Below are 14305 nucleotides of genomic sequence, written 5' to 3'. Positions count from 1 at the left end.
CATTCTTTTCAGGTCAGTTTAGGGAAATTTTTATGTTAATAGACCTAGATATTGAGAGAAAGAGTAAACCTCGACCAGAAATATAATAAATGATAGGAAGACTGGTAGTAAATAGTTCGGACTTCAAAATGAAAGATATTTGAGAACACAGGTGCAGAAATCACTGAAAGAGACAGGAGATCACCAACTGTAATTATTTGAAATACATTTACCTGAGGGTTATAGTCTGGAAAATTTTGCATGATATAAATCACATAATCCAAAAATAACCCTGACAGAGGGTATGTGTTTACAACCTGAGTGGCCCTAATGATGATGAAGTCGTGTCACGTGTGGCAGTAATAAATGTAGATCCTTTTGGCTTTGAGGTCATCCAACTCTTACCACATTTTTAATGGGGGATAGATTCAAATTATTTAAAAATTTGCATGTCAAATGCAACTTTAATACACATGTTTTTAATTCAGTTTTATATTTTTAACGGCTTTATTGAGATATAATTCATATACCATGCAAATCACCCAGTTAAAATATACAATTCAGTGGTTTTTAGTATATCCGCAGTATGTACAACCATAACCACACTTAATTTTAGAACATTTCCATCACCTCAAGGAAGAACCCTGTATCCTTTAGCTATCGCCCCCACATTCCCCTTACTTCCCAGCCCTAAGCAATCATTAATCTACTTTCTGTTACTATAGATGCCCCTATTCTGGGCTTCTGTATAAGTGGTCTTTAATCAGTGGCTTCTTTCACTTATCCTTATGTGTTCAAGGTTTATCCATCTATCAATCTACAAATACTTCTACATGTATTTTTATATGATACCAGTTGAAAGTCACATAATTCAAATTTGCTTAAAATGTTATCACATTCTGTTATAGAAGGCTGTGCTTACATGTTAGATGCATTTTAGAAATAAGATTTGAGGAAAAGAAGAAATAAGATTTGGGAATGGTGGTGAGTAAAGAGACCATGAGGCGTAGTAATTAAAAGTGAACAACTTTCTAGACTTTCATTGAACATTTTGAAAAAGAAAATTTTGAAAGGCAATAATCTTAAAGAGTCTGACAAATTAAATCAATTGGGGGAAAAAATGGAAGCGCCCTTGGAAACAACGTTGCAGATGACTGTAAAAGAATGTTCAAGTTGTAAGGATGTTAGGGTGAATGAAAACCAACTCGAGAGTAAGATGGTTTATCAGGTGGATATGATCACCAGGTGTGATCAGCAAAACACAAATAATAAATATACATGTGATTTCCAAGGGCTGGGTGACTCTTAAGCAGACAAAAACAGATTTTTTTTAATTAAATAGCAAAAAACATTTTAAATAAAATTTTATATTTTACACATTTTCACAGTTGTTAAAAACTAGTAAATGGAAGGGTAGATGATAAGTGAGTTACACTGACATCTAAACTAGGCAAGTTTCTCTGAATTGGCCTTAGGAAATGGACCTGTGTGCTTGAATGAGGAACCACGAGTAGAAGTTTGACATCTCAGGTTTTTGTTTTTTGTGTTTTTACTTTTTATTTTGAAAGAATCTCAAATTTACAGAGAAGTTGGCAGAAATTCTATGGAGGTGGTGCTGTGGTTTTAATGTGCCCTGTTGCTGGTGACGTTAACTTTAGCACTTGCTTAAGGTAGTGTCCACTAGCCTTCTCCTGTGGAGTGAAGTTTTTCTTTTCCCTTGTATTTAGTTAATATTTTGTGGAGAGGTACTTTGAGACTATGTAAAACTTCCTCAGTAGACTTTCTATGTATGTATGCAAGCATATATATATTAACTTGGACTCCAGAACAAAACACTACAGACTGTACAATGGGAATTTATTTCTCATAGTTCTGGAGGCTGGGAGCTCCAAGATTAGGGTGCTGACCAGTTCAGTTCTGGTGAAGGCCCCTTTCCTGGTTTGTAGACTGCTGCCTTCTTACTATGTCTTCAAAAAGCAGAGAAAGAGGGTGGGGCAAGGGTGAAGGGAGAGGAGAAAGCAAGGCCTTTGACACCTAAGGGCCCTAACCCCATCAGGAGAGCCCCATCCTCATGACCTCATCTCAACCTAATTATCACCCAGAGGCCCCATTTCCAGAGACCATCACAAGTCTGGTGAGGTCTTCAGCAGAAGAATTTTGCAGAGTCACAGTTCAGTCTGCAGCTTTATGTGTGTCAATGTGGCTTCCTGTTTTATTCAGTGTGTTACCTGTTACTATCAGGATGGTACCAAAAAATATTTTGCTTTTATGCTCTATTCTCATATTTGGCCAGTGGGAGCGCCTTTAACCTTCTGTGTCCTTTTAACATATGACCCCTCATTCCTTGAGCACTTTTCTTACTGTCTGACACAGCAAGTTATTCAGGGCTCATTTTGTGCTCTTCCTGCAGCATTCCTGGGATTTGCCACTTCTTTAAGGAGCCCTGATCCCTCTTATCAGAGAGTGGAATTTAGAAACTTAAGATATGTATACTAGGTACCCTTGTTGCTATTGTGGTGTTGCTGTTCCCAGGCTCTCCTGAGGGATTTTACGTACACATGACATATGTATACACACACACACACACACACAGGCACGCACGTGCTATGATATATCTGCATGTGTACATAATATATATGCATATGCATACATATATCTTATATGTGTATTTACATATTAGACATATTTATCTCTGTGTATTAAAAACCAGCAGTTTGCACTAATAGTTCTAATTCCAGTCTAACACCACAAAGTTCATTCTGATTTTTTCCCTTTTCATATTTATAACTCCCTTGTTAGCACAAAGAATATATTTATTATTTTGATCTGCTCCCCAGAATGTAACCTGTCTTCTGTCACCGCAGTTGTGCCCCTGCCCCCCGTGTAGATACACTCTGTTACATGGCAGGGGTTCTGGTCTCCATGTGTTGGACAGCTCCCCTTTCAACCCCCAGCCCTTGCAGGAATACCCTTCTCACCTCTCTTTGACAGCCCACGCTAGGCTTGCCTCCCCAACCCCATGATATGGATTGGGTTTCAACATCCTACTCTGGGCTGGGCCACCACAGTACACCCACCCACCCTCACACAGACCCCATGGCCTTCTGCCTTCCTCAGTCTCATCTGAAGGTTTTAGGACTAAATTGTGAGGGAAGAGGGCCAGGGAAGGGAGCTGGAAGGAGAATGGTAGATCTCAGATTTTTAAATGGAGGCTTGGGTAGTTTCCAACTCTGATGAGCCTGTGCATATATGGGCAGGCAATAGAGAAATCCATGTATGAAAACTTGACTTCAGCTGGGCATCTGTGCTGTGATTCCCAACCTGGAACATCTCCAGGAAAATTGAGGTGCTTTCCCATGTGGTTTTGGTGCCATGGGTAGATGTATTCTACTGTGCATAGAGAAGTAAGCATGTGGGGATTGCAGGTGGAGGAGTGCGGCTCGGTCTCTCCTTTTACAGATGTAGGAGGCAGTAGCACACAGGAGAAAGAGCATCATATCTTCGAGGTTTGAGTTCTGGCTTTGCTGCTTAAAGATCATGATATCTGGTGTTTCACTTTCCTACCTGAGCGGCATTTCCCCACTGATCTCCCAGGTTTCTGAGAGGGATCAGCTAAGACAATGTACATAATGTGTGGTGTAAAGAGATGTCATCATAATAACATAGCAAACATTTATTGAGGCATTCTGCTGTGCCAAGCATGTGCCCAAATTACCTTGTATTTATTGCACTTATCATAAGAACCCTAAGAGGTAGCTTTAATTTTCTCCTTTGACAGATCAGGAAACAGAGGCTATGAGAGATTTAGTAACTTACCCAGGGTCACTTAGATAGTAAATGATGCAGCTGGCTTTCCAAGCCTGGGATTTGACTCCAGCCTTCATATTACTTTATTAGTTTTTACTTTATAGAATGTAATGGAGAAGCTGTCTTTCCAATGCAGGGCAGCATGTGGATGCGTTTGTGGTACCCAGAAGGGTCTGCTGCTCTAGAGGAGCTTGCATCTGGTGAGAGTGGATGTGATCCTGACAGGTCTGGATACATTCCCATAGAAAGAGTATTCTAAATGCTTAGGTGTTACTGACATGGAATTATATGGATTGTGTTAAAAAGGTAGTATAGCACAGTGGTTAAGCAGTCAGCTCTGAAATCATGCTGTGGGGATTCAAATCTTCAGTCCACCACCTGCTAGTTTTGTGACCGTGGTGAAGTTTCTTGATCCACTGAGACTTAATTTCTAAATGTTAAGTAAGGGTAATAATAGCATATGCCTCACTGGATTGTTTTGAGGATTAAATGAATTACTACATGTAAATCACACTGATCAGTGGCTGGCACATAGTAAATAATCAATAAGCATTATTACTATTATGATTACTTCTTGTATGTAATTGTATAGACTTTCATGGATTGATCTGAAAGTCCAAGTGCTGTTTACAGAATATTCCTAGGGAGAAAATATATTTAGAATTAATAGCAATCATTTTAGTATAACCTTTGAGTAGAGTCCACTTGATATTGAACAGTCAACTTACAAATTGGAAACCATCAATATAGTATGCTTCCGTTATGAACATAGGACAAGAGGAGAACTCTAGTAAATTCTGGTTGTCTGCCAGTTATGAGGCTAACCAATGATCAAATACTGAGACTATCATATATACTTTATATAATTGGATCACTCCCTAAGGTAAGGGCACTGGAGGGTCACCATCTGGAACAGCAGTTATCATAGCGGTATAGCTAGTGGAGATTAGATTGAACCTCAGCTAACTAGTTTGCTCAGAAAGTATTCAGTGTATGAAAAAAATTAATTTTTAAAATTTATATCATTTGTAATTTCTGGTTGTTTGATTCAAGAGTTTAGCATATTTCATCCTAAGTTAACTAGGTCGATGAACAACAATGAAAGTTTGAATTAAGCACAGTTCCTACCTGAGAACTCATTCAGCCCTTATACAACGCTCTTGAAGCCCTGTTTTGAAGCCGTGGCCTCATGTGATGGCGCTTTCTGTCTCTGCCCACCAGGAACCAGGGAAGCGTTCTCAGCTGTGGAGGATGACTGGAACAGGCATGCTGGCCCACGAGGGCTCTTCCGTGCCTCACAACCCCAGTAAGCCCTCAGCTGCCCGCTCCACCGAGGGGTCGCCCATCCTGGATATTGCTGGCCTTGCTGCAGTCACTGACAACAGGTAATTTTCTAGGCAACTTTTGATTCAAGTTCACTGCTTTCAAATTCAGATTCAGGAAATTTGCACCAAGAAGCAAGAGTCTGTGAAGGAAATAAGAATTTGTATTTTTCTTCAATGATGGAAACCTGCCATATTTCTAAATATATAAGTATCAGGCTTCTGTTTTATTTTTTAAAGTTATTATGGAAATGCTTATGGAGATGTTAAAAAACATCAGTCAGTGAGAAGGATATGTTACGAAAATGAAGGTCTTTTCATCCAAACTTCTGTCCACCACTACTCACTACAAGTGAACAGTTTGTTTTTTTAAATCCAAGAATTTTGTGAATTCTTTTAAAGCAGAGTAAATTATTAAGAGAATAATCAAACGTGTTTTTACGACTAACTCCTTGGGTTCAGATCAACTCTTTTTAAGTTATTTTATTTGCCTGTGCCTCAATGTCTCCCTAAAATCAGTGTATTTGTTTTCAAAACAAATACGCTATACCTTGTTGACTTCCAAAATGACTTTAGATGACTTGCAAGTTGAAACCCAGCATAAAATAAAACTTGTCACTGTGAGAAAGCAAGAACCCATAGTACATGTATTAAGTTGTGAATCTTTAGAGTGTTAATACTTGTGTCCTTATTGCTTTCCATTTTGTTTTATTCCTTTTTTCTCATTGAGAGATAATGTAGCTGCCCTAGGATTCAAGCTAACTGCCCTTTAGATTTTAAGGGTAGAGAATATTGGGAGGAAGAAGAGTAGAACTGTGATCCTGATTGCTCTTCAGGCCTGAAATATTTGACTCAGCGGACTCGTTGCATTTTCCTTTCTTCCAGATATGAGCCGCTGATGCTAAGAAAGCCTGATCGTAGGCGAAGTACGACTCAGACATGGAGTTTCCGAGAAGGCAGGCTGACGTGCGGGTTACACGGGTTGGTTGTCCAGGTCAGTAGTGTTTGACAGCCCCAGTTGCAGCAAGCGGCGGTTGAGCTTTTTTTCAAACAGATTTCAGTTAGGATATACATGATGTGTTGTTGAATGGGAAAAAATAATTACAGAGCAAATAAGCCTTCTTTCATTTCAGTCAAGAAAGTCAAGAAACTTTGGTTGTGCATCTGTGCATACTTACATGGGAAATATTCTAGAAGGTGGTACATAAGGAGTGTGTTAGGAATGGGTGCCTGTGAGTGATGGTTTTTCCCAACCCCCCTTGGCTTATCTGGATTTTTTTTCTTTGATGAGATAAATTACCTATGTAATTTTTAAGAGCAAGAAACAAAGAAAAATGTCAGCTAAAAGCCCACCACTAAGTTAGGTGGATCAATTTTAGATCTATGGAGTTAAAGCAGTCTTGTATAAAGTGTTCCGTCAGATGGTGAGTAATCATCATGGGCTCTGCATGCTCTAGGTTCTGCTCACATCTGCATTCTTAGTGGTGCACCAAACATTTAATTGTTCTAGCAAATGTCAGAGTGAAGATTGCTGGTCAATTTCCTCTACCCTCGACTCAGTCAGTCCACCCCATAATAAACTCCCAGGTACTTTATAAGCAAATGTGTGTTTGGAAAATTACCAGAAGTTTGGACTTTCTGTCCTTCTGGCTTCAGGCCAGGAGTGAGACCATGGATCTGAGATGAACAGGTGGGCAGGTGTCTCAGAGGTTTGGGCATACAGCAGAACAACACATGTGACTGTGTGTGCACTTCTTCCTCGGCGTGGTGTTTTATCCAAAAAGTAAACACTGGAACATCAGGCCCAGGCTAGAGAGCTCTCGGTGTGTCTGTCCCTGGTGGAAACCAGGCCATCCTTCCTTAATGGGAGATTGTTCTCCAGGGCAGTGAGCAAATCTATAAGTAGCCTCTGACTGGTGTTTGGTGAGATTTATTTTCTTTATCTCTATTGCCCTGAGCTTTTTCATCAAAGACAAGCTGCTTACTTATATGAAGCACACATCTGGAATGGATCTGTGATTTTCAATTAGCAATACCATTCAGACTTCTAGAGGCAAAAGAGGGCTTATTATAATTGTTGGGTTCTGTGTCTGACCCTGACTTTACTTCTGGTTTGTTTCTAAAACCCTTGTAATTCCAATTCTCTTAGAGCAGCTCCCCACCACCCCCAAAAAAGAAAAGAAAAGAAAAGAAAAATCCCTTTCTGGCTGTTTGTTGTTTCTTGAATCTATTTCATCGTTTCTCTGGTTGTGAGTGACCTATAATAACAGTATTCAGCAGAGCAAAATGTGTTTTGGTTAGGATAATAAGCTTGCTTCAATCTTATTATTCTGAATAAAGTAATTGAAGGCATTAAAAACATTTTCTGACACTGCCCTTATAAGGCTGTGTATGCACTTCCTTTCTAAACTTAAAAAACAGTCATAAAAGCTTTCTCCATGTTGAAATCTGTCCTAGAAACCCAGCTCAGAGTTTCCTTTTCATTACTCAGTATTTAAAAACTAACAAAGGGGATAAAGACACTCTAGCCATTGTCTTCTCTAGCCCTGTATTCACTCTCCCAGAGGCATCATTCTGCAGACTTCCAGTGCACTCGGTGTATATAGTGAGAAGGTACTTGTCTCCAAAGGCCTGAATACTGGTTATCAGGTGACGTTCACAGTTCCCTGTTTCATTTTAGAAGAGGTACCAACTTTTGAATATTTGAGTTGATTGTCCAGCCATATGTCTATTTGGGAAGATTTTCAACTCTAGAATTTGTTTTTTATTGGAAAGCTGAGTGATAGTGATAATTGCTTTATTTTCAGAATGTTTCAGACTTTTAAGCAAACACTAATGAGAGTACTCAGAGAAACAGGGCTTTTGGTACTTTTTTTTTTTTTTTTTTTTGGAAAAAAGCCTATCTTAATGACTAGAAGTTATTACTAAACCAATATACTGTATTCATGGAATTATCTTACCCAGAGTTTCCTAAATTCATGTAGCGTAGCTTTACATCTTGCCCAAGCAATCATATATGAAGCTGGAAAAATAGCAAACACTTTACTATACGTTGACCGTGACCCTTCAGAAGAGAGTTTAAATTTGGTAACTTGTTTCAGATGACATGTTAAATTGTCAAAGTCAGTGCCTTTGCCTTTTCTTATACATTTTTACTCTATCTTTTAGGCCAAAGGAGGACTTTCTGGTTTGTTTGATGGAGCTGAAGTTGTTCTTGGACCTGACACCTCCATGGAGCTTCTGGGGCCAGTTCCACCTGAACAACAATTTACTAACCAAAAAATGAGGCCTGGTTCTGGAATGTTATCCATCAGAGTCATCCCAGATGGACCCACTAGAGCCCTCCAGGTGATAATTTATCGTAAGAACTGACCTGAATCTCAGTGTGCTTCCCCTCCCATGGTTAGTCGTTCAACAAAGATTAATTGAAATATTTATGCTGGCTATGAGGATATGGTGTCTTTATTTATAAAATGGGGATAAGACCTACCTCACCAAGTTGTTATAAGAATTAAAGTATAGGTAAAATAAAAGATGACAAAAGAGAAAAGTGTTAAGAATTAAAGACGATAATGCCAAGAACAGTACATATTATTATTATTAGTCATTATATATACACACTTACATGTTTAAACAATTGATGTATTAATAGCATTAACCACAATAAGATACATGAGGTGTCTCATCAGACAATTAAAGTGTGTTATTAAAGTAGGAGTGGAGGGTGGTGTGAGGAATATGGAGAAAGAATTTGTATTCCCAGATTTGGAGACTGGCAGAGGCCTTTTAAGAGAAGTAATACTTGAGCTGGGATCTAAAGGTTAACTGAAAATAATTAGCAAAACCAAGATGGTAAGGTGGAGGGGCTCTGCCCTAGAAATGAGGGTGTCCACTCGACAGTTATTTACTGAGCTTCGGTTAGAGCCAGGCACGGTTCTGGATACTGAACCAAGTCTAGTAAACAAACGGACGAACTTCCCTGATGAGAGATTATGATGACCCAAACTAGAATAAGTGGCAGGGGGTGGGCATGAGGAGGATGGAGGGAAACAAATAGAAATGAAAGCTTATTAAGGAGTAGAGTCAATCAGATTTACTGACTGATTAAAAATGTGGGGATGAGAGAAAGGAAGGAGTCAAGAGTGGCCTTCATGATTTTGATTTGGGCAACTTGGAGGACGAGAAGCTACCTCCCTGAGAGAGGTACACAGAGCAGACTGCTGGAGGAAATGAGGAGGTATGTTTTGGTCGTATTGAGTGTATGGTATCTACACGAAGATGTCCAGAAGTCAGTGTAAATATGGGTCTGTAGCTCAGAGAGAGATATGTGCTGGAGATAAGGATTTATCAGGTCATGGTGAATTAGAGAGTTAAGGAAGAAGAAAAGACTTTGGTGTGTAACAGTGAACTTTCTAAGATAGTACATCATAATCCATAAAACCTCTTTAAAAACCACCCTTCTCTTAAGGCAAAAAATGAACGCCAGGATCCTGAGGTTTGCACATCTTGATTCGAGCTCTAATTCTAGATCACCTGCAGATGCATAACCCCCACTATGTGAAGCTCAAGGTCTACAGCTTGGTGTTTGTCACATAGACTCAAAACCAAGTTTGCTTCATTATTACATAAATCTTACCTTGGCGGTGCTGTGGAGACCATTTACTGCCATGGGATTATTGAGCATATAATGACTTTCGATTTACACAGTAGGTATTGCTTGGGTTTCACCATGAAAGTATGAACCCTCTCACTAAGGACAGTGTTTTGACTTCAGATAACAGATTTCTCGCAGCGGAAAAGTGACCGTTCATCATATGAAGTGGATGAACTTTCTGTTACTGAGCAAGAGCTGCAGAAATTAAAGAATCCAGACACAGAGCAGGAACTGGAAGTAAGTTTTAACTATTGCAAGATCATTTCTTTATTGTAAATTTGTTTAGAAGTTTGCTCCCTGATTTTCTCAGTTTAGACCTTCTCTTTTCTTTCTGCCCTCTGTGACTTCTAAATATACATGTCACTTCGCAGTACTTAATGTTATCACGTGAATGTGTGAATATGTTAGTTAAATGACAGCTAAAATCAGATCAGAATGTAATAAATGTTGCTAAAACAGGGTGAAAATAAAGAAAGATAAACTATTTGAATTTAAACAGGACTGAAGATTGAGAATAAGAAAATTGGATTTTTAGGGGGTCCCAACTGACTCTGACACCTTCCTTCTTCTCTCCCCGTTTGGGCATTGGAAAAAAAGTGAAAAGTTTGAAAAGGAACATGGAATGAATGTGAAAAAGCACACTTACTCCATATTTACTCAGTGATCTTAAAAAAGAAAATCAAGGGAGATGGGTTTAGCGCAGTGGTAGAGTGATTCTAGCTTGTGCAGGTCCTAGGTACAATCCCTGGTACCACCATTAAAATCAATCAATCAATCTAATTACCTCCCATCCAAAACTTTTTTTTCCAAAAATCAAACACCTATATGTAAAGCACTATGTTGGATGTTATAGAAATTTGGTGAATAACTTATTAAGAGCTGGCCCCTGGACCGGGAGAAAGATTCTCCTGTAATGAAAGGCAGAATGTCATCAGTGCTCTGGTGGAGGTATGATCCTGTGACCCTGGGGTTCTGTTTGGGGTGGGGAGTGTGCCTAGAGAGGAAGGCTTCTAGTGAAATGGGGGAATTTGAGCTATCATGGTGACCTGTACAGCTCTCCTAAGTGATTTTCACCTGCTCAGAGACAAAGTAGAAGGATTTAAAGCCATTTATTTACTTGTACTCTCCTGGCTACCTTGAGGTCTGTTTTAAACTGCCAGTCTGCCATATTTTGGTTTCCTTTCAGGTGCTTGTGAAGTTAGAAGGTGGAATTGGGTTGTCTTTAATTAATAAAGTCCCAGAAGAACTGGTATTTGCAAGTCTCACAGGAATCAATGTGCACTACACACAGTTGGCAACCAGTCACATGCTTGAACTCAGCATACAGGATGTTCAGGTGAGTGGGGGAGGCTCAGAGCTTGCTCATCTCCTTGTGTTCCTGCTGAATACGCGACCAGATCCAGTGTTTGATATTCTAAAAACCTTAATGCTTTGGCACAAATACCTTGTGGCCTTCAGAAAATCATCCTATGAAAATTCCTATTTTGACCTCTATTTGTCTAATTTTTCTATATAGCAGAATTCTGAATATAGTAACTAGCACATCAGTAACTTAGATAATTCAGGCAAGATGGCCCAGAGGAAGGGGACCCATGGTTCCCTGTCTTGCCAATAGAAAAAACAGCAGGAAATCATCTAACCATCCTTTGGAGAAACTGAAGTTCACCACAGGGAGAAAAACAAGGGAACTGGACATGTGCTTCTGACCAAGATGGAGTAACAGGGACCAGACCTACTCTCCTACCTGAAACAACCCCAAAATCCAGATAAAAAAGGTGACAACAGGTTCAAGACACTAGACATCAGGCAGCAAAGGATAGTGACCCTGAGTGCTGGGAAACAAAAGAGGTGAGCCCTGCAGTCATCCCAGCTTACTGCCTTGAAAATGTTTCCAGGCTGTGGCACCAGGAAGAAAGACTGAGACAGAGCCCAGGAGGGTGGATGAGCTGAACAAACAGAGCTGAGAATCCTAGGACCAGGGAAGCCACAGTTCATAGGACAGCAGACCTGGGAGAAGTGTGCTGCACAGAACAAAACCTTGGGAGGTCTACAGAGGGTCCCTGCGAGGATTCAGCAGAGGACAGATCAGTGATGTGTGTGAGGAAACTGCCACCTGAGAGGGTCACAGGGACAGCGCCTGCTGCTCACCTACACCTGGAGATGGTGCTTGTTCCCCCAGCCACACTGGGAAAACTAATAATGTGTGGGACGTTGGGAAGAGTCTTCCAGAAACTCTTGGGCCTCAGTGGTGAGCTGTTAACCCTAGGCTGAACACTGCTCCAGACCTACCTAACATATCAGTCATATAAAAGGAAGCTCAGAAAGGATGGATCTGTTTCCAAGTGAATAAACTATATCCCTGAACAAAGCTCAAGATTTAATGGAATACAGAAAACATTCAGCACCCAACAAAGTAAAAATCGCAGTATCTGGCATCCTATCAAAAAATACCAGGTGTGCAAAGGGCAGAAAAGTGCTATAATGAAGAGAATAATCAGTCTAAACCAACCCAGAGCTAACACAGATGTTAGAATTTTCAGAGAAGAACATTAAAATTTATTATAACTGTGCTCTTTTCTGCATGTTCAGAAAGTTAGGTAGAGACATGAAAGTTACAAAAATCTCAAATCAAACTTCAAAGATTAAAATGAAATGAAAAATTACTGGGTTTGATCCGTAGCAGATGACACAGTGCAGAGAAAAAGAGTAATGAACTTGAAGTCTTAACAATAGAAATTGTCCCAGTTGAAATACTGAGAGAAAAATAATCCCCCCACCAAAAAAAACCAACAAACCACCCCCCAGAACCCACCAGCATCAGTGACCTATGAGAAAACTTCAAGCAACCTGATATACGGATAACTAGAGTTCTCAGAGGAGAGAGAGAGGAGGGGACAGAAAAAAAATATTTGAGGAAATTTTGGCCATAAATTTTCCAAACTTAGTGAAAACTATAAACTCACAGAAGCTGAAACACAAAACCACACCCACACCCTCCGCTACCTCGCCACACACGTAACATGAAGGAAACGACACCAAAGTGCATCATAATTAGATTATTCAAAACCAATGATAAAGTGTGCAGATTAAAAGAGCCATGCTACTTGCAAGGAACAAAGGTGAGAATGACAGCTGATTTCTTATGCAGCAATGCAAGTGAAAAGACAGTAAGCACCATCTCAATGCTAAAAGGGAAAAAAAACTGCCAACCTATCATTCTGTGTCCAGCAAGCGTTATCTTTGAAGAACAGGGGTGACTTAATGATGTTTTTAGACATTCAGAAACTAAAAGAACTCATTTCCCGCAGATCCACACTACAAAAAAAAGTGTTAAAGGGCATCATTCAGGCAGAAGGAAATGGTGCTTCCATCCATGCCAAAACCTCTTTTCAGAAGAATTTTTTACTTTTATCATATATCACAAATAGCAAAGAGTTCAGGCTAATCACTTCCCATTTGTTTGAAGGCAGAAAGTTAAATAATATCCTATACCTCTATTTCTTTTTCTCTTTTGACCTTACAGAGAAGATCCAAGGAGCCATATGCTGTTCATTAATTTCATTAACTTCTTACTGTAATTAAAAAGATTTCTTCCTGTGATACCTCTTGATTTAATGTGTGCTGTAAAGTATAGAAAATAAACAGATTTGAGAGTTTATTATGGTTACTGTGCTATGAGGAAGAATTTTTAAAAACAGAAAGTATAGCCCTATCCTTAGGGAGTGTCTAATCTAATTGGGAGAGTAAAATAAGAATTAGAAATTCTCAGTTAGTTCACTTGTATCAAATGCGTTTGGGGAAGGAACAAAGAAAAGGTCAGAATAAGGTGAGACTTTACTGTCATTTCACCTGTTGGATGTGACAGGTGATTCATTCACTTGGTGAATTCTTACTGGGTATCAGCTGTGTGCCGGGCATGGTACCGGGCTCTGAAGATACTGCTGTGACTCAAAAGAAGAGATTTCTGCTCTCTGAGCAGTCAGCCTAGGGAAGAAGTTGGCCAGTAAATGAGCACACAGGCAAACAGATCATTACAAGCTGGGATAACTGCTATGAAGGAGTAAAGGGGGCTGGTGCTGCTTTAGGTCCAGTGGCCTGGGAGGATCTTCCTGAGGAAGTGACAGCTGAGCTGACCTTGGAGGAAGAGAATGAGCACAGTCAAGAGAAGGATACCAGGGGAAAATGTTCTGGAAAATCCAAAGACTGAGGGAGGAGAGACTTGCCCACCTTTGAGAAACAATTAGGAGGCTTGTGTGTCAGGATGGCAGGGACCCTGGCGGAGAGTGGGCTGTGGTGAGGTTGGAGAAGGGGGCAAGCAGGCCTGGGAGGCTGAGCTAGGAAGTGCGGTCCCGTCCTCAGAGAAAGCCAAGCCACTGCACATGTCAAGGAAGGAGGGACAGGACTTGTACTCTTGAAAGCTCACGTTGGCTGCTGGGTAGAGAGCACGTGGTAGGAAGCAGAACGGAAGTCGGAAGACGTGCTCTTAGTCTCTCGCCCTTCTTCGTGTCTTGAGAGCAACAAGAGGACCATGCGCAGCGATTGT

The 14305-nt window shown here is 40.1% G+C and overlaps 1 protein-coding gene across 10 annotated transcripts in view; it reads left to right on the top strand.

The window, feature by feature from the left end:
* VPS13D (vacuolar protein sorting 13 homolog D) overlaps positions 1-14305 on the top strand; it is a 225175-nt gene that overhangs the window by 113355 nt on the left and 97515 nt on the right. For all 10 annotated transcript variants that reach the window (XR_010383976.1, XM_064494046.1, XM_031464090.2 and 7 more), the window contains 5 exons: positions 5008-5171; positions 5994-6102; positions 8277-8456; positions 9883-9999; positions 10949-11098. Coding sequence is in view for 9 of the 10 variants with exons in the window: in XM_064494046.1 (XP_064350116.1) it covers positions 5008-5171; positions 5994-6102; positions 8277-8456; positions 9883-9999; positions 10949-11098 (720 nt within the window). In the remaining variant the exon portion in view is untranslated. The remainder of the gene's footprint in view (positions 1-5007; positions 5172-5993; positions 6103-8276; positions 8457-9882; positions 10000-10948; positions 11099-14305) is intronic.

This window comes from Camelus dromedarius, chromosome 14, assembly GCF_036321535.1.
Source record: "Camelus dromedarius isolate mCamDro1 chromosome 14, mCamDro1.pat, whole genome shotgun sequence".
In the NCBI taxonomy this organism is placed as follows: domain Eukaryota; kingdom Metazoa; phylum Chordata; class Mammalia; order Artiodactyla; family Camelidae; genus Camelus; species Camelus dromedarius.
Note: the sequence above shows the minus strand (reverse complement) of the source record. Positions and strands in the feature narration are given on the sequence as shown.